The following is a 24459-nucleotide window of genomic DNA, read 5'->3' as shown; positions in this document are numbered from 1 at the left end:
ATTTCCTTTAATCCTGCTACAGCAGTCATCATCAATAAATATAACAAAATGGAACTATGGGTCTTGTCATTAAATTGTGCCAAAAACAAGTACTAGGTTTGACTTAAAGATAGGTATTTATCACACGTAGGCACTGAGAAATCCCCACACTTGCTAAACGTGTACTCTAGATAGGTAAACTGTACCAGGGCTACGCGTACTTGACCCGCAATATCTAGTTTGTTTGACTACTTTGATTGTTCTGCACTGGGCCTAGTAGTGTGAGTATGTTCACGGTCATGCTCATTTGCACAAAGAAACGCCCTCAAATCATCATATATGGTAAACAACTTCCCTGCTTCATTCAACATGCTTGCTTCAAACAGACAAAGTAGTTTATCTAATAAACACTCACTCACTCACCGAACTACCTCGGGTCACAGGGAGGCTGTGCCTCAGGCGTCATCGGGCATCAAGGCAGGATACACCCTGGACGGAGTGCCAACCCATCGCAGGGCATACACACACACTCTCATTCACTCACGCAATCACACACTACGGACAATTTTCCACAGATGCCAATCAACCTACCATGCATGTCTTTGGACCGGGGGAGGAAACCGGAGTACCCGGAGGAAACCCCCGAGGCACGGGGAGAACATGCAAACTCCACACACACAAGGCAGAGGCGGGAATCGAACCCCCAACCCTGGAGGTGTGAGGAAAACGTGCTAACCACTAAGCCATGTGCCCCCTCTAATAAACATATAAATATATAATGATTATAATATACATTTTTTTTTTTTTTTTGGTTCTGGAGATGTCAAATATTGCAGTGTGGGTAATTTGAATAAAAGTTGAAATGTTTCTTTTTTTACACGCCGTCTATTCTCTCTCTGTTACGTGGGTATAATAGAGAGTACGTTGTACAGCTAGCTATTACCCTTTTCTACAACTAGGTAGAAACTCTTGAATGGTCAGGAGTGTGTGGAAATAGATGTACATCCTGATGCATAAAGAAAACTTGCTCATTCCCATTCAGTGCATTGAAAGATGCATCTGCACGGTTCACTGACAAAACTATGCACACACCATAAGACGATGTGGATAAAGGGATTTTTCTTCACCACAGAAATTCTAATGTCATCTTCCAGGCCTTTTGGTGTGCCTGAGCTCACCAGTGCAGATATTTAGTAGGTCTAAAGAACGTACCAAACAGCTGATTTGGTCACATCTACCTACCTACCAGTGAGTCACAACTCTTCAGACATTATATTGAGATGACAAATTCAACTTAAAGTAACTCAAGACCTTTTATCTGGTTAATTGTAAATATAATAATGAGAGAATAACACACCTGGCCATGAAACAAGCCCTTTTAACACATGACTCTGTATTATACAGCTATGCATGATGACTCATAATCATCCGATCCAGTTTCACCCAGAAGAGTCTGGCTCCTCTCAAGGTTTCTTCCATTATTCATTATTTCATCTCAACTTCAATATATTGCACTAGACTGCTAAACTAATAATAACTTTGTCAATGTCTAAATATTGATGAATCTTGCTGCATATTTAAGAAGCACGCTAACTGAGTCAATATTAGGTGTTTGTTTGTCGAAGATAATAATTAACACTGTGTTCTAGGAGCTGTTTCTGGTCAACTGGCGGATGTTAAAAAAAATATTGTTTAATGGTTTTGAGATTTTTGACTAGCACCTACAAACCTGGGAAAATAAAACAGATTCAGAACCTTAATGTGAAATAATATAGCAAATGCATGTAAAAATTCCACAGTTATTTGATAACACACTAGTGAAAATAGTTCTCCATTAAAAAGCACTGATCCTGTACCTACTCTTGTCAATCTGATCCAAAGAAAATGTAAATGTTCCTCCTATTTATTTCTCTTTTTGATTGGTTAACCACACAAAACCAACTAAAACAGATGAACACACACTCACTCTGTGGACATTGGTAAAGGAGCAGTTACTACTTACTAAAAGCTGCGATGGCAAGGATCAGCGTCACCACGATGGACACCCATGATACCCACAACGCCTTCTTCCGGTAACTTTGTGCCTCGTGGGGTTTCAGACGCAGACTGCTTTCTAGAAGATCTGTCAATTAAAAATCCAATCAATCACAAAGGAGTGTCTGGAGGAAGTAATTACTGACCAATGTATCTTTTAGCATATATAACATATTTGAATAGTGTATAATATATACTAAACAGATATTGTATTACTAAAATATATTTTTCTATAATCTATTATTGCGTAATATAATGCAGTCTAGTTCACTATTTTATGGTATTCCAATCCAGCCATCCAACTCAAAACCATACTGTACTATGCTATGCTATGCTATACTATACCATAGCATAGTGTACTATACCATACTATGTTATACTATAATGTTCTGTGCTATGCAATGCTATGCTACAATATACAACACTATACCATACTATACTACACTACACTATGCTCTGCTGTACTACACTGCTCTGTAATACACTACACTTATACTATACTACACAATATTAAACTACACTACACTGTAATACACTACACTTATACTACACTATACTAAACTATACTGCTCTGTAATACACTACACTTATACTACACTATATTAAACTACACTACACTGTAATACACTACACTTATACTACACTATACTAAACTATACTGATCTGTAATACACTACTCTTATACTATACTACACTATTTTAAACTACACTACACTGTAATACACTACACTTATACTGTACTTCACTGTAATACACTACACTTATACTATACTACACTATACTAAACTGTTTTGCATTGTACTATGCTGTACAACACTACACATTATATTCTAAATAATATTAAACTGTACTAATACTATTTAAAATACAATGTGCTGTACTATGCTACACTTATACTATACTAAATGAGACTACACTGTACTACATTAAACATTACTAGTGGTTTAGGTGTTGGACTACATTTCATATACATTTCCAGCATTTAGCAGACACCCTTATCCAGAGCGAATTACATTATCTCATTTTTTTTTATTCGACTGTGCAATTGAGGGTTAAGGGCCTTGCTCAGGGGCCAAACAGTAGCAGCTTTGTGGACCTGGGATCAAACTCTCAACCTTCTGTTTGGTAGCCCAACACCTTAACCACTAGGCTACCACATGCTCCTGACTACTGATCCTAAGGTCGAGAGTTCAAATCCCAGGGCCACCATGCTGCCACTCCTAGGTCGCTCTGGAAAAGAACGTCTGCCAAATGCCATAAATGTATACTATACTATATTAAACTATACTGAACTGTACCACACTACACTACACTACACTATACTATACTATACTGTACTATACTATACTATATCAAATCAAACTATACTGCACAGCATTACATTAGGCTATGCTATTCTATACCAAAGATGTTCGTTCCTGAACCTGATCCCACTAGTGTGTATTTGTGCTCACCTTTTGCATTCATAACTGCACACACATACAGTAGGATATAATATAGAGATTTATTAGAAATCCAGTATAACATCATATTTTATTGGTTATGATATTACATGTTTTCGGTTAATCTAGTAGAGTATTGTATAAGTATATTTCCATCCATCTTGGTAACTATCTGTTCAGCCTGCTGTAATCAGGGAAGCACATTTATAGTCTGATAGCTGATGGCTGGTTCTTCCCTCAGGCCATCTGACTCCTCAACATGGATCTTAGGACTCGATAAGACTCTCCTGTCACTCTGAACTCCATTGACACTCAACATGCTTAATTTTCTGTCGTTATTACACATAACGTACCTGCATATTTTTACATACCTATTTTGGCCTTTTTCTAATCTGATCACATTCTCTCTTTTTTTGCACCGTCAATGCATTTGGTATTTTTTCTTCTTGTTTGTTATTTTTTATTCATTTTTTTAATGCACAGTCTTCAAAGACGTAGGCCAGGTTTTCATTTCATGTACTGATTATATACTTTATACTTTACTGTCTATGTAAGAAAGAAATAAAATCATGAATTTCTTCAACAGTATTTTATACTGCATGACACTAGCATAGTATAATTTAGAATAGCATAGCATAGTATTGTATAGAACAACTGTTTACTACACTATGTGATATACTATTGTATGCATGTACTAATACATATATTGCAGTATAGCATTATATGAAACAGGCCTATATAGTTTTTAAGTTTTATATGGAAAAGTATGATAGTATGATATATAGTATATATATATATATGCATAAAAACTGCCTATTAGAGTATAACAGTATTGTATCTAGATATATATCAGAGCATAGTATGTTCACATAGAATTGCATAGTAGCATATAACAATTACTAGATTGACTACATGTATACATCACTGTTTTACTATTTGTGATGCAGAGTTGGTGAAAGTGTCCAGCTTGTGTCAAACACACACACACACACACACACACACACACACACACACACAAAGTCTACTTTATTTAAGCCAAAGAATATAAGCAAGTATCAGTAATGCATCAACATCTGCACATACACTACACGCTGACAGCTGTGTGTGTGTGTGTGTGTGTGTGTGTGTGTGTGTGTGTGTGCGCGTGCCCGCGCGTGCATAAAGTGTTTTATCGGCCAGTACCTTTATCTTCCACGTCGCTGATCTTCATCTCCTGCTCCATGGTGAAAGTCTCACCGGATCCCTCTCCCTCTTTCTCTCCTTCTCCCTCTTTGTTCGGCTCTTTATCAGCCTCCCTCTGTCCGCTCACACACTCCGGGTGATGATGGGTGTCCCCGTGTTGCGGATCCTCCGCCATGGCCGTCTGCGTGATGTGCGCGCTTTAAGCCTCTCGGCACGTTAGGAACGTGGCACCTGCACGCGAGGCGATGGAAGGGAGACGAGACAGGAGGCTCAGGCGCACCTTCAGCCCAGAGCCACTCTCTCCCAGGACACACACACACACACACAGAGACTTTCAATAGACTCACACGCTCACGCTACCCCGCACACGCGCCACCAGCTACAGGATGCGGCAAGCGCGCTCTAATTAAGAACCTGACTCCAAAATATGTATGGATCAGAGCGCGCAAACCCGCATCCTTCTTCAGCTGGAGCTCGTGCGTACTGTGCAATGCTCTAACGCAGAAACTGCTTTGTTTCAACTGCAGGACCCGGTCAGGTCTGCACGCGCTGATCCACTGCACTGATGCACTTTATTACGCTTGCTTAGGAAAAGGAGATATACGTTGTAGTATATGAGCGATAACGTGATGTACTGTGCATGGATGGATGGATGGGTTAATTGATAGAAAGTAAGAAAACTTTGCATCTAGAATGTAAACATAAATGAAAGATGGCAAAACACCTGACCTAAAAATGTGGTCATGGATGGATGGATGGATGGATGGATAGACTAATTGATGGATGGATGGATAGATTAATTGATGGATGGATGGATGAATGAAAGTAAGAAAACTTTGCATCTAGAATGTAAACATAAATGAAAGATGGCAAAACACCTGACCTAAAAATGTGGTCATTGATGGATAGATTAATTGATGGATGGATGGATGGATGGATGGATGGATGGATGGATGAATGGATGGATGGATGGATGGATGGATAGATTAATTGATGGATGGATGGATGGATGGATGGATAGATTAATTGATGGATGGATGGATGCCAATGTCTGCAAAAACACCAGATCTAACAATGTGGTCTATAAATGACTGTCAGAATGAACAAATGATTGAACAAATGAACAAACAATTGTAAACATTTCAGTGGTTGGATGAATGGATGAATTGACATGAATTGAATTTTGATTTTGGGCAACAGAATTAAAGGTGTGTGAGATTTTTTTTTGTCCTAAAATTTCTTACTGTTTTTGAAAGGTAATAAAATGATATATCCTTTCCATTTCCAGCATCACCATCAACATCTTAAGGGCTATCAGAACTTCATTCAATTTTAATTTAAGTTCGTTAGATAACGCCTTGGAGTCGGATCAGCATGTCTGCAGGCACCAAAGGAGGTGACTGAACAAAAAAAGCTATAGATTTAGACAGCAGACTTCGTTTAAAAATGACAAACCGTGTTCTTTTCTTTTTATCTTCTTTTCATCATACCCTTTAGTAAACTTTTCATTTTTATGTAGCCAACCTTCCTATATGTCATGTCAGCTGATTAATGTTCACTTTTCTCTTCCAGCTAGTAAACAGGCGTATGCTTGTTTTGCACACACTTCTGTTTAGCAAATGTCAACACTACTTACATGTACTTACTAATTTTACATCAACTGTTTTATAATGCATCCTTGTAAGATTCCCTCACCATCTCCAATCAGGGACCCCTGTGTTTGCTGTGTTTCAGTTCTTTATCAGTTCAAATGAAGTTAGTAAGGTGAGAGTTTTAAGGTGTGAGTTAACATTACTGTAGTCACTAGGAGAAGACCTTACCAAAAAGATTTCTACTGTACTGCAAACACCCCATGTACTTCAAGTTTAAATCATTATGCCACAGGTTCCCAACCCCAGCACAGGTTCCCAATACCAGCACAGGTTCCCAACCCTGGTCCCAGACACAGGTTCCCAACCCCAGCAGGGGTTCCCAATCCTGGTCCCTGACACAGGTTACCAACCCCAGCAGAGGTTTCCAAGACCTTTCCCAGACACAGGTTCCCAACCCCAGCAGAGTTTCGCAACCCGGGTTCCCAAAACTGGTCCTGGTTGATTTAGCATTTAGCAATAAACAAACAAAAATGTCCCAGACAAGGGGGTTTCCAGGAATCTGACCCTTAGGGAATGTTAATAAAGCTGTGTTAATAAAACAGATCGATCCAAAAAAAACTGTCACTGTGCTTCCATCTTGTGTCACTAAGCTAAAATTGCAACTTCAGGTTGACTAAACAATACCATCTGACTCAGCAGCATTATCCTTATAACACGTGTCAAATCACCTTAAAGAGAAATACTGGATTAATAGGTATAAATAATTGAATACATATTATGTGTTATGTGTAAATACAGTGTGTTCACAAAAAAACATTTTGTGAAGTTTTACATCACCTTCTGTCACTTGAGGTTGACAGTTGCTGTGTGTGTGTGTGTGTGTGTGTGTGTGTGTGTGTGTGTGTGTGTGTGTGTGTGATAAGCAAAGCTAACCAGTAAAAGATTTAATAAATAAAACTGACACTTTACATTTTTTTCACCTCTGGGATTGTCTTAATATTTAATGCTGTGTCTTACAAAGCTGAATGAAATTTATGTGCATGTTCAAAAGCTCCCTTTTTTTAATCAACATTTTTGACATATGTCAGGGATGAGATATATAGTAGCTTTCGTCTCTGTATGAAATGGGTAGCACAAAAAATAACTAACTAAAATTTTTTTTTTTTTTTTTTTTAAATATTAAAGCACTAGTTTGAACCCATCATCCCTGCAGTTCTCCACTTAGCCTGAAGTCTGCCTTAGTAGCTCTCTGACAGGATTCAGATTTAATCTGACAGGATTCCAATCACTGTGATCTGCTAAGCTGCAGCTGGGTGTCATGTGTATACACTTCAGCCCATTACTTGCTAGCAGATGCCAAAACGAAAAATCAATAAGCAGACAGTTATGCTTTATAGAGTGTAAAACATTGAGCTAAACTGAGAATGAATGTTCACGGAGCAGGTCTTGCTTTGGTTCATCGATAATCACTTTGTAAAGGCAACATTCGTTGGAAAGGGCATTGCATTGCACCAGCTATAAACCATCCATTGGGGATCATCTTAGAAAAACAAAACAGAGGACCGGTTTTACTTTGTGAAAATTATTAATATACTTATAGCTTTAGAAAAAAAAATCTTTAGAAAGCTATTCAAGGAACCTTTAAAGAATTTGCATAATTCACTTCAGTTTGTCACTAAACATTGTCACATGGAAGCTTTACAGAACTTTGAGTTAGAGCCCTAATGAGCAATCATTTCTCTTCAGGGTAACACCAGATAATGAGATTATAAATCACTACTCTTCCGTACTTGTAAACTATAAGTGTGTTTACAGGATGTTCAGTATGAGCAGATTGTGAGTTCCTTGGATAGGCACAAGACAGCCTTTCTGATTTCAGCAGCAGTTCACTACAGTATCTAGTTGAAGTTATCCACTGAAGCAAAAGTCAGTCTAGGGCATAAACAGTTTTTGGGAAGTGTACAACTTTAGAGTGACAATGTGAGGCAATCCTACTAAGGGTTGTGCATAGGGCATGTGCTGTGGCCTTTACTTGGTATAGTTCTGTGGTGACTCAAAATAAATGCTGAGGTAGGTAAGCTAACTCGTGCAGTGGGGTGCACATGTTAAGTCTCTAAGACCTTCTGAGCTGTGGCATGCAGATAACAGTTTATGTCTGTACTTTTGAGAGTCACAAACAGCTGGAACCAAATTCCTTGTGTGTGTCAACACACTTGGCCAATAAACCTGATTCTGATTCTGAACAGATATGCGATGCCTTAGCAGTACCTCTCTCCTGCAGTTCTGGGTCTGGGATGTTTTCTAGGGCTCACACTGACCTTTATGATTCTATATGCTTTATCATTATGGCCAAAAGTATGTGGACATCTGACCATGGCAATCATATGTGCTTGCTGAACATCTAATTCCATAGGCATTGGATTGAGATGGAGTTGAATGCCATAACAGTCATCATTCTACTGGGCAGCCTTTCATCTAGATATTGGAATTCCCAAGGGTTTTCACTAGGGTTGAGGTCTGGGATATTTTGGAGGCTATTTGAGTTCTTCCAAATAAATATTGGCAAGGTCCAGTACATTTTGGAAAGAATTGTGGCCTTGGCTACAGCATAAAATAATAAACTGATCAACCTATCTGCTCTTGTGGACCACACAAGCTTTGTATTATTAAGGGAGCACCAAAGAGGGGCTCTGTTAAATAGTTAAAAAAAAGCCAAAGAAGTCTTTATTTGTCACATATACATTACAGCACAATACAGAACATATTGCTTGTTATAAAAATGGTGTCAGACATGAAACAGCACCTAGAATAGAGACAGTTAAGGGCCTTGCTGAAGGTCTCAACAGTGGCAGCTTGGTGAGGCAGAGGCTTGAAACCACAACCTGCTGATCAGTAACCATATTAACCACTGATCCACCAGTGCCCCCTTGGTTCGCCCACTTAAAGGTGAAGGAGGTGATTCTTCTGCATATAGTTATGCAGGTCAAGAGACACATTCTTCTATTAAAAAACAGTTTTACATATCACTATCAGATTTAACAAAGTGTTGATACATCACAACCCAATCAAGATTCAATATTCAAGAACAAAAGCACGGGCTCCTTGTAAAATGAAATTCTCAGTTTGTACGTTCTTACAGATGCTGCATCAGACAATAAGTGATTAGTGATAACAAATAAAACATATAAACAGTAAATCATACTATTTCATAAATCAGAGATGGGGACTCGAGTCATATGACTTGACTCGAGTCGGACTTAAGTCGCACATTTGAGACTTGAGACTTGCTTGACAAATATTAAAAAAAGACTCGACTTGACTTTGACTTGACATTCATGACTTGAGACTTGACTCGGACTTGAGTTAAATGACTCGAAATAACTTGTTTTTTTTAATCTGTTTTTAAACGCACACAAGAGCGTAATCTAACCACGTGACGCAGCAGACAAGCAGAGGGAGCGCGTGCACTAACTAATAAACCTTAACAGTCGTGACGAAACATGGAAGGCGCTACACCAAAAATAATTAAGTTCGGGTACCGGGATTTTGTGCAAGATGAGAAGAGAAGAACAGCAGTATGCGACCACATCGCTCACAATTGAATGACACAATTGAAGTTCTATGAAATTAAATTTTTTGCAAGCGCAATGTAGTTTAAATGGTTGGTCACCGTTTATGTGGAAAGCTTTTTTGCAATAGCACTTATAATTGGTCTTCAGTGTTAAGCTTTGAGTGAAAAGCGTATGTATTTTTTATGGGGATGCACATTATATATATATAAAAAAAACCCATCAATATAAATATAAAAATAAAAAACTTCAGAGTTGCAAGCACAGCCATATTGTCTCGCATGCACACGCACACACATTCAATTTAAAGGGATAGTTCACCTAAAAATAAAAATCTTTCATAATTTTCTCACCCTCGTGTTACAAACCTGTATAAATTTCTTTGTTTAGATGAACACGGAGGAAGATATTTTAAGGAATGTTTGTAACCAAACCATTCATGAGCCCCATTCACTTCTATAGTATTCTTTTTCCCACTATGGAAGTGAAAGTGGGGCTCATGAATGGTTTGGTTATAAACAGTCCTCAAAATATCTACATGTGTGTTCATCAAAACAAAGAAATTTATACAGGTTTGTAACATCATGAGGGTGAGAAAAAGATGACAGAATTTTCATTTTTAGGTGAACTATCCCTTTAATATTAATAAATTACACTCACTCCAATAATCTCTCTCTCTCTCTCTCTCTCTCTCTCTCTCTCTCTCTCTCTCTCTCTCTCTCTCTATGGAGAAGTGTATATAATGTGCAATGGATTCTATGCAACAATCCATTTCACATTATATACACTTTTCCATGGTCTTCTGCCATGTTTGAGGCATATTGAAACATTTCATGCTTTTATGTTGGCCTTATTTCAGTTACATTTACATCATAGGCTTTGTAGTTTTGTTCATTTTTATTCATTTTTTAGATTTTACTCACCTGTACGTGGACACCTTTTAAAAATAAATGCATATAATAATTTTTTGGTGCAAATAAAACTCATAGTCCATAAATACTGTATATTTAACTTTGTTTAATATATACATTTAGTTAAATCATCAAACATCTGTATGACTTGCCAGTGACTTGCTTGACTCAAGCTACGACTTGACTTGACTTGCTTGACATAAAGCAGTGACTTGACTTGACTTGACTTGACACTCACAAAAAATGACTCGGACTTGCTTGAGACTTGAAGGTTAAGACTTGAGACTTACTTGAGACTTGCACATGTGTGACTTACTCCCACCTCTGTCATAAATCATAGTATTTACATGAAGTGAGAGACACATGAAGCTAATGTGAAATAAGCTTTTGATGTGACATGTTAGAGTAGTGTGAAGTACACGCTTCAGCATTTACAGTTCAATTCAATTCCATTTATTTGTATGGCACTTTTAACAATTCCCATTGTCTCAAAGCAGCTTTACAGAAGTATGGAAACAGAAGAGAGAGAAAAAGAAATAAATATATAATAATAAGAATAAATAAGGATAAAAATAAATAAATAAATATATACAATTAAAGTTTAAAATGAATTAAAAAAAAGATTAATTTAAAACTTAAAATACTATATATATCTATCCCTATCCCTAATGAACAAGCCGGAGGCGACGGAGGCAAGGAAAAACTCCCTGAGACATGAGGAAGAAACCTTGTGAGGAACCAGACTTAGAGGGGAACCCATCATCATTCGGGTGACACTCTACAGTAAATAATGTCCTTTATACACCAGTTTATATTTACACATTAAGAATATATACTGGAAGTGGTAGAAGGTGTCTAAAGCACAGCAGATTAATATACTTTCCACAGTACGTGTAAGTACTGTAAGTTTCTGAGGCCCTCGGGTTCCAGAGCAGTAATTATGCTTTCGTAGCCGGTTTGTTGTGTGTTTTGTGACTAGGATCATCACAGAACCCTGTAGTTAGTACTCAGTACCTGTACTGTCTCTTCTTCAATAAAAAGCAAGCTAACATCCCATTCAGGGTGTATTATTGCTTTACACACAGTGTTATAGCTGATGCTAAGCTTTACTGAAGACGAACGAACGAATCCAACATGCTAAATTTACCTAGGTGTGATTCATATAGTGATTTATATATATATATATATTTATTGATATATTATGGGTCATTATTGGTTGTTTTGTCACTTGAATCCATAAAGATGTGTTTATTATGAACTAAATCATTGTGTTTAAAATAATTTTTCAGTGTGGTGAAGTTTTCTCGATGGTTGCTGTTTTATCCCCGACCGATAGGTGGCGGTGAGAATAACTAACGCGGAAATCTCCGGATGTGGTAATGTCGTCACCGGAAGGAGGCAAGCGGCGTCGGGACGAACATGGCGACGGTGCTGCGAGGCTCCACGAAATGGCTCTTCACCCGGGAACAAATCGAAAATACGCCGTCTCGCCGCTGCGGAATCGAGCCAGACCGGGAGTTATCATACCGCCAGCAAGCTGCCAACCTGATCCAGGACATGGGGCAGCGGCTTAACGTGTATCCTTAGAGCTGGAAGCTAACAGGGCCGAGCTGTGACTCGTTAGCGTTGTTTTCTCTTCACGTGCGATTATTTTACCGTCAAAACACTAAGACTGCTAATCTGCGGTGTAATATTTATCTCTGTGTTATTGTGTAAACGCTTTTAACATGTCAGACGAACTGTACGGTCGGATACAAACGGAGGGAAGGAAGTGTTGAAGCTAAGCTAGCTCGTGCGACACCGTATTTTCCCCCCTCACCAGTTTTTCTAGTAAAATCCCCCGGATCTTTTCAGTGAGTCGGCTCCTCTGACTCGATTCATCGTGAGGAGTCGACTCTACTGAATCTGCGCGTGCGTTGTTACGTTGTCTTGCTATCCTTTATATTAACGCTTGGGCTCGTATATTCACAATAACGAGTAAATAATATATAACTTTGCCTTTGTTTTACGTTTGAGGATCCGAGTCGATTCTCCCCGTTCACTTAAGAGTCGACTCGTTGGCGTACGGGTCATTACTTAACACGCTAGCCGAGCCGAGTCCCTATTGGTGGACTGCATGCTAGTACGAGCTAAATGCTAACATTGTGAAAACGGTTGGGAAATATACTGCAGCTCGACCGCGTAAAAGTCAATAACTTGCTAGTATCATTTTATAACCCACATTAACACAAGAACCGATATCATTTCTATGTATAGTTTGATTGCTAGCTAGTTTAGCAGGCGACATAATTCTGCTAGCTAGCTAGCAACATAGCTAGTCTAAGGCTATTAGCTAAACTAGCTAGCAGCGCTGCTAATTCTTTTTGTGGAAGTATAAATAAATGTTTACAGACTATTTTACGGATAAAGTACAAAGTTTCCCGTTTGGGTTTGAACATAAATAAGCGGTTTCAAGCCAAGTTCTAAAAATATCTCAGTATTAATTAGTGTGGTACTAAAGTATAGACACACAAGTGTTATAGACTGTTTGTTTTGTCTGTATCTAAGTTGTTAGTATAATATTAGTGTTATATCTCCTTTCATGACGAGTTAAATAGATATTTCTCTTATGTAGTAGGAGCAATTTTTTCCTTAAGTCTCTTGTTGTATGGCCAAGAAGAAAACACATGACTAGTTAATAGAGAAAGCCAGCACTGGGATAGTTATGTGAATATACATTGAATTACGAACTTCTATTTAAATGCCTTATTTGTGGCGTGAATAAGCCGTTTGTCATATTTAGTGTTACACCTGGTGTTAGTGCTTTGTTTCCTTAGTGTTTCCTCTTCAGCTCCCAGCTTACAATCAACACTGCCATCGTCTATATGCACCGATTTTATATGCTAAACTCCTTCACGAAGTTCCATCGAAACGTGAGTACCCTGATTAACTCTGAGCTTTGCAGGTATTTAAAGATAAGCTTGAATCACACGCCTAACACACTGTTCTCTGTCGCAGATCATCTCTCCCACCACTCTATTTTTAGCTGCTAAAGTGGAAGAGCAACCCCGGAAACTTGAACACGTCATTAAAGTGGCACACGCCTGTCTTAATCCACAAGAACCTCCACTGGACACTAATAGCAATGTGAGTGTCAGGATTTTCTTTCCAATAAAACAAAAAAGCACAACATCAGAGCTGATGCAGTGCATAAATGATGTTACCACTAGCATGACAATTCAACTGGGTTTGATTGAGGGATTAATCGATTACTGAAATGAATTATGAAAAGTATCCCCTACTCGGTAGATGAACTTTCAGCAACTTTTCCTTTAAGTCTCTTGGTACATGCTGAGTCACTGTACATTCACACGGTAAATGACTCAGCAAAACCCAACAGCAGAGTGTAGCCTGCGGTGTTTTATTCGGTAATTAGTAACAATGAGTGAAATACCGCTTGTTATTGCGTATAAATAGCTCGGATAAGGGTAAATATGTGCTTGATGCGTATTTGTGATTGACTTGGTGTGTGCGTTTGTTAACTTTGTACAAGCTTTGAGCTGCCTACGTAGTATTAGTAATGGTTTTAGCAGCCTAGGTCTGATGAACCTTTTCAGAAGTAGATGGAGCTTGAGCTTGGAGTTGAGGTTAAGGCCATCCAGACTGCTCATTGATGCGCTGGTACCTTGAGATGTTTGGTACTGAGCTTTGAGTGAATCCACACTTTGCTGAAGCATATTAAGAAATGATCCAGCTAGCGCAGATTAAAACTGGGACACAAAACAAAATTAACAGAAAGACGTGGCTCTGAGAAACTTTCCCAAGCCTGTTTGACAAAAACAAGCTGGAAAAACCCCAGCAATAAGGACCGTTGTTTAATATAAGGTAGATGTGTATATAATGTCGAGTATAATCTTCTTAAGTGAAATATATTGGTGTATAAAGAAAAGTCCCAAATTCTAAAGAGAAAACTGGTGAGGTGTTTCACCTGAAGGCTTTTGGTTTAAATCACTGTGTAAAGGACCTTGTAAAGCCACGACAAAACCTTGTATCTGCTTTCATGTATGTATAATTCGTCTTCTTTACTGTGTCTTGCTTGACTGAGCTAGTCAGTTCAACATGGTGTTGGAGTCGGATAGAGTAGAGTTTCTTTCCTTAGTCGGTAATCATTGGATTAATTTATTTTCCACACATGGATTTAGTGTGTGACTTATAAATCTGGTTGGTCCACAGACATACCTCCAACAAGCACAAGAACTGGTGCTTCTAGAAACCATCGTGCTGCAGACACTTGGTAAGTGTGTGTGTGTGTGTGTGTGTGTGTGTGTGTGTGTGTGTGTGTGTGTTAGCGAGTATGAGCACACTGCCTGCTTGTAAGGGTCACTTGGTCATCATATGGGGATGTGGTAGCCTAGTGGTTAAGGTGTTGGACAACTGAGCAGAAGGTCATGAGTTTGAATCCCAGGTCCGCCAAGCTGCTACTGCTGGGCCCCTGAGCAAGGCCCTTAACCCTCAATTGTACATATTCAAATAAAATGCAAGTCACCCTGGATAAAAGTGTCTGCTAAATGCCATAAATGTGTAAATATCTTATCGACCCTTCAGTTTCTATACATTTAAATTGTAATTTGTTACTTTAACCAGTAACCTCTAGCACATTAATTCCACACACACGATGCTCTGTGACTGTCTGTTCTCTCTGATGAGTCTAACTGTATCTTTCATTGCAGGCTTTGAGATTACTATAGATCATCCACACACAGATGTGGTGAGATGTTCCCAGCTAGTGCGAGGTAGACTCTTCCAGCTTTACTCAAAATATTGCATTTTTCTTTCTTTTTGTGTAAACTGTTAATGTATTCTCCTGGACATGATTACATGTAACGCACTACAGGTTAAACATATAGCTACAGCTATACATTTGTCTGACTGTAGCTCTCATGTCTAATGTTTCTCTCTGTCTCTGTTCACATAGCGAGCAAGGATTTGGCCCAGACCTCCTATTTCATGGCTACCAACAGGTTGTTACCCTGACCGTATTTGTTGCACTACCATGGCACCCTATAGCTTCCCGTTCTGCCCGCTTCTCCTCCCTGTAGCCGACGCCCCTTCTCGTGCCACGGCATGGGGTGGCACGCCTGTCGGTGGCCCCTCGAGGCCCGGCGCGGTGCGGTGTACTGTACAAGGGCTTAGTGTTGGCGCAGGAGGCTGAACGGCACAGTGCGAGGTGTAGAGGTGCTCGTGACTGTTGTTGATTCAGAGTGCAGTAGGTCTAATGACTCAATTGGTAGCCTGAATATCAGCTCAGGGTTGCACAGGGGTAAACTTAGAGGCCGTGCTGGTAAGTAAATCAACTCGAAGTTTTTTATTTTCTTGTCAAAATAAAATTTGTTGATCTTCTCTGAAAAAAAATAGAACGGAAACTTTTTTGTTATTCAAAATGATTCAAAAACATTTTGAAATATAGATAAAATTATACGTATAATTTTTTTAGCTAACATGCCGGTGTAACTGTGTATATATATTTATATTTTATCAGAATAACATACAAACATTATTGTGCTTGCTAAGGCTAATCATTTTAGTTTTTTAGCCCCTTTTTTTATTAATTTTTTGATTTTTCGTATTCTGTTCTTAGTGAGATTTTTGGAAATAATCTATTACCAATTTTCTTTGCTTTAAGGATGCACAGGAAGCAATAATCCTGTTAATTGGCCAGTGAACATAATATTTACATGACATTTTTATAGCACATCAGAGATCATGGAATTCTTCACAGTAAGGTGCGTGCCCACTGCGAGACCAGGATCTTGGCAAGCGGAAAAATCAGTATTTCAGTATCGACGTACTCTTGATGATAAGGACATGGTTCAGTGTAGAGGGAAAAAGTCTCAGGAGTCACCGTAATATTTTTAGCCTGATGGAAGTAAACCTGATGTTTTTAAATTGCTCTGTTTGTACAACCCAAATGATCAAACATTGACTTCCATAATTTATAAAACCGTGTTTGGAGGAGAAAGATCTCATGATGATTTTGCAAAAATGAATGAATACATAGAGTGAAGCAGTGTGATGGATGGATCCGGTGAAAAATACAGTCGTGAATGTGTATTTTACCCGATCACGGTATGTCAGAAGTTAGACCTTAAGGAACAATAAATGATCTACAGCCCAAATAGTCTTAAAGATGTGCTTAGAGGTTTGTTTGTGAAGGTTTTGTGAAGAGTTGTTTTTATTGCTGTGTCCATTTTCTGGATGATTTTAATTCTTCTTTATTCCTCTGTGCCTTAAGTCACTTTACTGTACCAGTCATTTGGAGTTTTACTTTATTAATGATTGTGTAGTTCACTGGTGTCCCCACACTGACAATGCGGATTATCATTTACCATGATGACTTGTTTACATGCTTTTTAATTATAGAACACGTCGTTTCATTTAACGCACCAATCGATCAAATGCACGTCTTAAATCGATCAGACAGCAGTTTTGCTCAGTTGGAACTCGACGGCATTTAGAGGCCGTGCTGCATATAGTGGGAGTCAGCGACTAATTAACTTCTTACAAAGACAGCTCTGACACGGATTACTTTAATTATCAGCTATTGTTTATCCCGAAAAATGAAAATGCGATTCTACACTAGTGAGCTCTACAAGCAGGATTGAAAGGAACGCATTAAGGAGTACACACTGTATAAATTGTCCAGTCTATTAGTTTGAGGAGATTAACTGCCAAGTAATAACGCTAATCAGCAGGAATAGAGTTCTCAGCAATGTACAAACACTTTACACAGATTCAAATAATAGTTTCACTTGTTCATGTTTAACTGCAGTTCCTTGTGTAAGTATTTACCACCCTGATTCGTTCTTACCCAGTTACCCCCGGGTCAGCTTTCCCCCCGAGCCCTTAAGACTTCTAGCTCACTTGGACTCCATCGACGGCTGTGGTATCATCAGGAATCAAACGGTGCAAAAACGTTTCTGTTGAACCACTTTTTTTTTTTATTTTTTTACCTTTTTGTAGATCTGTACTTAAAATGGACTTTATTAGGATTTTATCTAACACCTGAAAAGGCAAATATACATTTAAAAAAAAAAGAAGAAGCAAGCAGACACGGGTCGTGCGGGTAGGTCTGGGCCTGTATCTGTTCCAAACACCTTCGGATGCCATTACAGTCACAGGTCATGAGGGATGTGACCTTTCACACATCTGGGTTCTAACATTTTCCCCTCTATTCTTCTTGCCAAAATTGCTCCAGCTGAGTCTGACTGGATGGAGACCAGTGATCAAGTCTTGCCAGAAATTCTCAATTAGTTTAAACATTTAGGGTCCTTTTAGCACATTCCTGGTTTTACACCCCTCCACTGTATGTTTAATACTAGTAAACACACTGCCAGGCTCAGTTTTCTCTCAGTCCCTGTAGCTGGATTCTAGCTTTTCTGTCTGATGCTCACTGAAGTCTGGTGGGTGGATTTTATACTGAGCTCATCTGCTACTTTAACTCCATTCAGCTTTGAACATTTGCTCCTTTTTCTAATTAGTTGCATCAGTATTATTCTTGGGGTTTCACAGCAATGGGTAAACATTTACGTTTGTATTAAAGTAATTTTGCATCTTCTGCTGATTCGAGACCCTTTCAGCATTACGGCACATTCTGTGTTCCACGTTGAGGCGTAAAACTCTGTGTAAGAATCCATGACCTACAGCCATAATGTGTTGTCATATGTTCCCATAAGTTTCGTATCATTCTGTAGAATAATTTTTTTAATGTCATTGCTGCTTTTTTTTTTTGTTTGTTTTGTATTATTCTGAAAATGTTTGCAGTTCACTTACTGTTTGTGCTTTCACTAGCATCCTATGCAGCAGTTATTCATGTCTCTCCTGTGGCCACATGCGCTTATGCACTGTGGTCTCCCAACCTCTGACTCTAGCAAGATCCTCTTCAGTCTCAGAACTACAGCTGAGACCAGTTATAATTAACATCATCCCCCTGCACAGACACTGATTTATTTAAGCACCGATGGAAGGACCACAATAAGCGAGACTCCTGTTTTTGTTTTCTTTTGTTTCTCTTGCAGTCTGCACCTGACCACGTTCTGCCTGCAGTACAGACCCACGGTGGTGGCGTGTGTGTGTATCCATCTGGCCTGCAAGTGGTCCAACTGGGAGATTCCCATCTCGTCAGACGGTAAACACTGGTGGGAGTATTTGGATCCCACAGTCACCCTGCAGCTACTAGACCGTGAGTACACTTTGTTTTTAGAATATAGCTGTACATCTCCAGGAGCCTTTTTTATACTTTGCTGACAGGTTATTTGGTGCACACACGTCTTATCAGGCACCAAGATTACCTGCTTAGTGGTGGTCCTGTGGAAAATGTGTCCCGGCGATAGAAAAAGAACCGTGATATCCAAGTTCAAGCAGCACACAGGATCACAAATAGCATTAAGAAGCTCCTGTGTGCTGCTAAGACTTGTGCTCTAAAGGTGGGGTCTCCGTTGTTTGAAAGCCAATGTTGACATTTGAAATCACCAAAACAAACACGCCCCTAACCCAAATGGGTCCCACCCCTGTATTGATAGCTCCGCCCACACATACATGCGTAACCCAGGCAAATAATGGAAAGAAATGTGTCTTTAACATAGCTGAAGGGAAGAACAATACGATTGTAGATAAACAAACAAGCAAAAATGACACACAAGCATAATCATGTAAAGGACAAAGGCATATATTAGTTCTGTGTAACAAAGCAAAACCAACGTTACTCACCTATCGAGAAGGAAAAAAGCGCCTCGGCGTCTTAAGTAAAGTTGGTCACATATTCACAGATTGGAGTTTCCCGAGTCAATAACTCCTGAGCTAAACGCTGTTACTACACAAAACACGGTTGTAGCTGCGTCTCTACATTACTACAATAGAAAAGAGGTGTTATTTGTGTAGTAACAGTGTTTAGCTCAGGAGTTATTGACTCTGGAAACTCCAATCTGTGAATATGTGACCAACTTCCTGCTCCTTCAGTTCTCTCCAGCGCTGGAAAGCTGATCCTATATTAACACGTCCTACTTCTTACCTTATCGTAAGCCTTTCTTCACTTTCTTTCTTTGTTTTTATCCTCCATGTCAATGTTAAAACTGCATTCTGCTAAATGTCACACATGCGCACTGAACACTCTGCCCATATTGACAAGACACGCCCCTTTCTGCTCATTGGCTACACATTTTGTTTTGTTTTGTTTGGCGGCCCGGCGCAGTTTTCTGAAGCATTTTTCAAACAACGGAGACCCCACCTTTAAGTGCCTACTTGGAGAAACTGACCAGGCTCTAAAGTGCTACCTGCCATAATTTAACCCCATGTGGTATGGGTTTGCTAGTTCAGTGCGTTAATACTGAGCCAAGGGGTACATGATGTTCATCTGCTCCTAATGAAGATTCTAATCTTCCTCACTCAATTAAACAGTCAGCAAGTCATTGGTCAGTGTTTCAGCTGTGACTCATGGTTTCTCATCACATCACAGGTTGAACGTAAAGTTTGTCTACTGTTTGTTTTCTCTCCGTGTTGAACCGTGAGCAGCTCCTGGTCTGCCCTTATTATTGTCTATCTAAAATACAGGAGCCTTCAGTATTCATACTTAAGCCTACTCAAGCACTATGTATCTAAATGACCTTTCCTTCTGTGTTCATTCCTTGTTTAGAGTTAACGCACGAGTTCCTACAGATTTTGGAGAAGACACCCAGCAGGCTGAAAAGGATCAGAAACTGGAGGGTATGTGGGCACTTGTTTGTTTTTTTTTTTTTTTTTTAAACCCCTAATCTCAGTCTAGTGCATTTAGTCCTTGCAGCCCTTTGGAGCAAGACGTACATTTTGAAATTGTATTTCGACTTGAAATGTATTAATTTATTTACTTGTTTGTTTATTTTAAGGCCACTCAAGCCGCCAAAAGGTCCAAAACGGAGTGCCAGTCGGTGGAGAGCTCCTTTCAGTCTCCGTCCTCCAGCCAGGATAGCCTGCTGGTTGACAGTAAAACTGATTACATAGGGGCCTTGTATCAAGATTCCTCATCTTTGTTCCCGTCAGACACCATGAACGGCCTAGCCAACCCCAGCTCCTCCTACGTCCAGGCTGATGCCCACTCAAGCTTACAGGGAGTACCGATCAGCAGCAAGCCGCAGCAGACGGCCACCAATAAACTGAGTCTGGAAAAATACAGGGAGAAACAAGCGGCCGAGATGCTGCAGCAGCGCCGCAAACACAGCCACCTGCTGCCTGAAACCGCAGCACTGGCGTCATCTTCGTCTTTATCTGCGGTGTTGATGTCAGCGTCATCATCAGGATCATCATCTTCCTCATTGGCAAGGGTTAAATACAGTCAGCCCGGACAGGAACGGGAGATGAAGAGTAGCTCACTGAAACGCCGTCACCCTTCATCCTCCTCCTCTTCCACAGAAAACGGCGCAGCGAGTCAGGAGGAGCTAAAGATGAAAATCAAAATGTCCGAGAGCGGTGGTAAGAGCAGACACAGCCCTCGCTCGGGTCGGGAAAAACACAGAGCTTCAAAACACGACCCCACACACTCGCACGCGCACACACACGCTCATGCACACAGCAGCCACCACAAAGCCCATCGCTCCTCTAAGAGCCACACCGGCTCTGCCCCCTTGCCTCCTGCCAGCCACGCCCAGCTGGGGAAGATTGACAGGAGGCCGGGGGAGGGGCCGAGCACTGATGGTGCGGGTCCTCTGTTACTCAATGGCCAGCACGTGGACTACGCAGACACGTTCAATATGCTTGACTCGCTGCTCAATGCACACAACATGAACTATTAAAGTGCACGCAATCAGATTATTAAAAACTGCAAAAAAGTGTTTTTTTTGTTTTGTTTTTTTGTTTTTTTTTTTCTTTTTTTTCCCTTTTTTTCTTTTCTTTTTTTTTTTCCTAAAAGAACTTTTATGTTAGGGCAGTTGGTCCATTATTTTCATATTCACCTCTTAATTTAACCATTGTTGTTCCAATGAGAGGAAAAAAAAAGAGGAAAAAAGGAAATAGTTGTTGTATGTCGAAGTGTATCCACAGTTTTAAAGATTACTATGTGAAAAGCAGCCTGTGGAATACTGTTATAATGTTTTTATCCTGGCTGCAGTGATGGAAGGACGATGGATTGTGCGACTTAAGTTGCAACATGTCTGTGTTTGTACAATATACTTGATTTTATTTTCTTTTTTTTTTAATGAAAGGGATGCATTTTGATGACCTTAACTGCTAATGGGAGGTGCAGATAACCCTTTTGCTCATTTTCCCCCCTCCCTCTTTTTAATGCTATGTCTGTAATTCTCACAAAGCTCAGGTTTGGAGATGCTTCAGTGCGTAACGTGACATCCGTGAACATATCGATTTGGGATTGTTTAAAAAGCAGCAATTACGGTTCTATTGAACTCCGAGCCTCTCAAATCTCCTGCTTTTACCTCTAGCGATGGCGTGACTGCATCTGTCCACGTCATTCCATCGCCTTACTGTTGTAAGAGGCTTTCCCTTGGCTTGTTGGCATTCCCCTGCCCTCCTACCTCATTAGCCCTTTAAACTGAACAGTGGAAGCCTGGAAGCCACGAGCGAGCTGTTCAGGTCAGTCAGGTAGGCACGGCAACCCAGATCATTTAGTAAATTCTCTGCAAAATCACACCCTCCTATAAATCTCGTCTTTTCAATCATGAAAGAGGGTCGCAGAAGGCCGAATTTTAACAGACTGTAGAAATTATATGAATTTGCCAAGGCAAGGCATAACCTCATAATTCTTCCTTATGGCTTCCTCAGCCAGATCGCCGAAACACTGAGGAGTTCTGTGTCCTACTGTGTGAAAACCATCCCAATCTATGAGGACTGTGTTACATGTGAAATGAAATGAAGATGATGTACTAAAGTTTCTCTTTTAATACTGCGATACAGGATCCATATGATGTACTCTTTAAAAAAAAAAAAAAAAAAAAACGCTAGTCCTCAGATTTCTGAAGGATCCAGTAGCTCAGTGCCTCAGTGTCACACCTCTATTTTGAGATCTCTTAAGAAAATTGAGGGGTTTTTTTCCTTGGCTGTGAAGTGCTTTTGTTGTTCTCTTTAGAATGCCACAGTTCTCTGTAAGAGCCTGGAATTTGAGTTAAAGTCTGGTAATGTTGGATGATTAATCTAATAAACCACCCTGAGAAACAAAATGTCACTCGTTTTATTTGATCACGATCTGTGCCAAAAATTTATTGCTTCTAAGATTGTAGATTAGAGAACAAACGTCAACTCAAGCCAACTTGAAGGAACGGTAAGAATTCCTTGAGTTTAGCAATTTTGCAGTGGAAAATGGACTGATGGACTTGTACACCAAACACATCTCGGTGCAGATTTGGCGAGTTCTCTGTCTGGTGATAATTTAAAATAATGTGATAATAATAAAATAAAATCTGTACTTTTGTACCAGTTGTATGGTAATCTGTCACGTTCTAGATATTAAATACACAATATAGAAATATTGCATTTGAAAAGATGAATTCCCAGATCAGTGTGTCATTTATCACGTAACTGCATCTTGTGTGTTGGTGAGTAAAATTATTGCAGTTAATCTATTTTTCTCTCTCTCTCTCTCTCTCTCTCTCTCTCTCTCTCTCTCTCTCTCTCTCTCTCTCTCTCTCTCTCATATCTGAGCCATTTTCTAATATCACCCATTTCATTTATAACAACTCTGATTCATTCTGGTGTAAAATTATGCAACCTTGCAGGTCAAACCCATAAGTTCTGCCACTAGGTGGCGATGTTGAGTTGTGTATTTGCTGCAGCTGCTGATGTTTAAGAATGTGGGCTGAAGGGACACTTGAAAACCAAGCAGAACCATTTGAGAGACTTCGTTCCCCAAGAGGCCGAGCGCTGATTTATGGAGATTGTCATGGCGTTGTACTCGGAACACAGGGGCCGAACCCCTCGATCGAGCAGGTGTGTGCTCACGTACACAAGCTCAGCATACGGAGGCAGATGCTCCACTTTCCTCTCAGCACTAACCTGAAAAAACAGATCGTACGTCTGAAACTTCTGTATAAATGAACATGTTCTAGTTCTGTTGTATGCCGTCTGGCAGCGAGAGGATGTGGTGAGGTAATGCTTCAAAACTCATCCTGCGCAAAAAAAGCCACCTTTTCATTTCAGCTCCATAAGCTCATGTTACAAGTGGTAAGATGGACCAGATGTATAATACTGCATATGTTCTTGCATTCAAAAACATGATTAGACGTTGAAATTGTCGACTTTGGGCCGAATATCGTTGGTGATGACGTGTTTGGGTGAATAATCCAACCTTTCTCTCCTCCAGTTAGAATCTACATCTAGGCTCTGAGACAGCACCATGACTTATTCTCCGGGTGCCTAAATTTTTAACTTTACTATAGAAACGATGACGTTCCAGCAGAACGAGGGCATCGATATAGACCGATCGTTTGAATTACACTGCGCGCTACTGTCAGAAAATGAACACCAATTAATTCTACAGTGAGGAAAAACAAGTGTAGTCGTTTCTTCAAATGGGAATAAAGATGTGGGACCTTGTTCTGACCTTGACCCTGTGTGATCTGCTGGTTCCAGCGATGGCTGTATAAATACAAATATTTCTTTTATCCATTCGTTCTTGAGATATTGTGCTAACATGTATCACAGGAGGAAGGGAGGGAGTAAAATAATGGTGGTAGCAGAGGCATAAAGGCATAAAAAAAGGCACAAAGTTAAAGGAACCTTCTGGAATCAAACTGGT

The 24459-nt window shown here is 39.7% G+C and overlaps 2 protein-coding genes across 3 annotated transcripts in view; one reads left to right on the top strand and one right to left on the bottom strand.

The window, feature by feature from the left end:
• Positions 1-5087, bottom strand: part of tmem163b (transmembrane protein 163b) — a 46098-nt gene extending 41011 nt beyond the window's left edge. The window contains exons 1-2 of the mRNA XM_060858988.1: positions 4638-5087; positions 1982-2101 (exon numbers count right to left, since the gene is read on the bottom strand). Of these exons, the coding sequence (XP_060714971.1) occupies positions 1982-2101; positions 4638-4812 (295 nt within the window). The 5' untranslated portion in view covers positions 4813-5087. The remainder of the gene's footprint in view (positions 1-1981; positions 2102-4637) is intronic.
• Positions 5088-12074: 6987 nt separating this feature from the next.
• Positions 12075-22885, top strand: ccnt2b (cyclin T2b). 2 transcript variants are annotated; one of them, XM_060858940.1, is made up of 9 exons: positions 12076-12286; positions 13540-13621; positions 13707-13835; positions 14922-14982; positions 15419-15481; positions 15664-15709; positions 18764-18927; positions 20377-20447; positions 20606-22885. In XM_060858940.1, the coding sequence occupies exons 1-9, from the start codon at positions 12129-12131 to the stop codon at positions 21506-21508; spliced, it is 1677 nt and encodes a 558-aa protein (XP_060714923.1). In that variant the 5' UTR covers positions 12076-12128; the 3' UTR covers positions 21509-22885. The 2 variants fall into 2 exon arrangements, 1 of the variants encoding a protein (XP_060714923.1); XR_009647650.1 differs by lacking the exons at positions 20377-20447; positions 20606-22885 and having other exon boundaries at positions 12075-12286; positions 15664-16029; positions 18764-18898.
• Positions 22886-24459: the final 1574 nt, after the last annotated feature.

The sequence above is a fragment of the Tachysurus vachellii genome, chromosome 23 (genome assembly GCF_030014155.1).
Source record: "Tachysurus vachellii isolate PV-2020 chromosome 23, HZAU_Pvac_v1, whole genome shotgun sequence".
Taxonomy (NCBI): domain Eukaryota; kingdom Metazoa; phylum Chordata; class Actinopteri; order Siluriformes; family Bagridae; genus Tachysurus; species Tachysurus vachellii.
The sequence above is the reverse complement of the archived record's forward strand: the minus strand, read 5'-3'. Positions and strand labels throughout refer to the sequence as shown.

Coding starts and splice junctions, on each gene's coding strand:
- ccnt2b (XM_060858940.1), top strand. CDS start 12,129: ATGGCGACGGTGCTGCGAGGCTCCACGAAATGGCTCTTCACCCGGGAA. Junction 15,710..18,763: donor TATTTCATGGCTACCAACAG/GTTGTTACCCTG, acceptor TTTCTCTTGCAG/TCTGCACCTGACCACGTTCT. Junction 20,448..20,605: donor AAAGGATCAGAAACTGGAGG/GTATGTGGGCAC, acceptor GTTTATTTTAAG/GCCACTCAAGCCGCCAAAAG.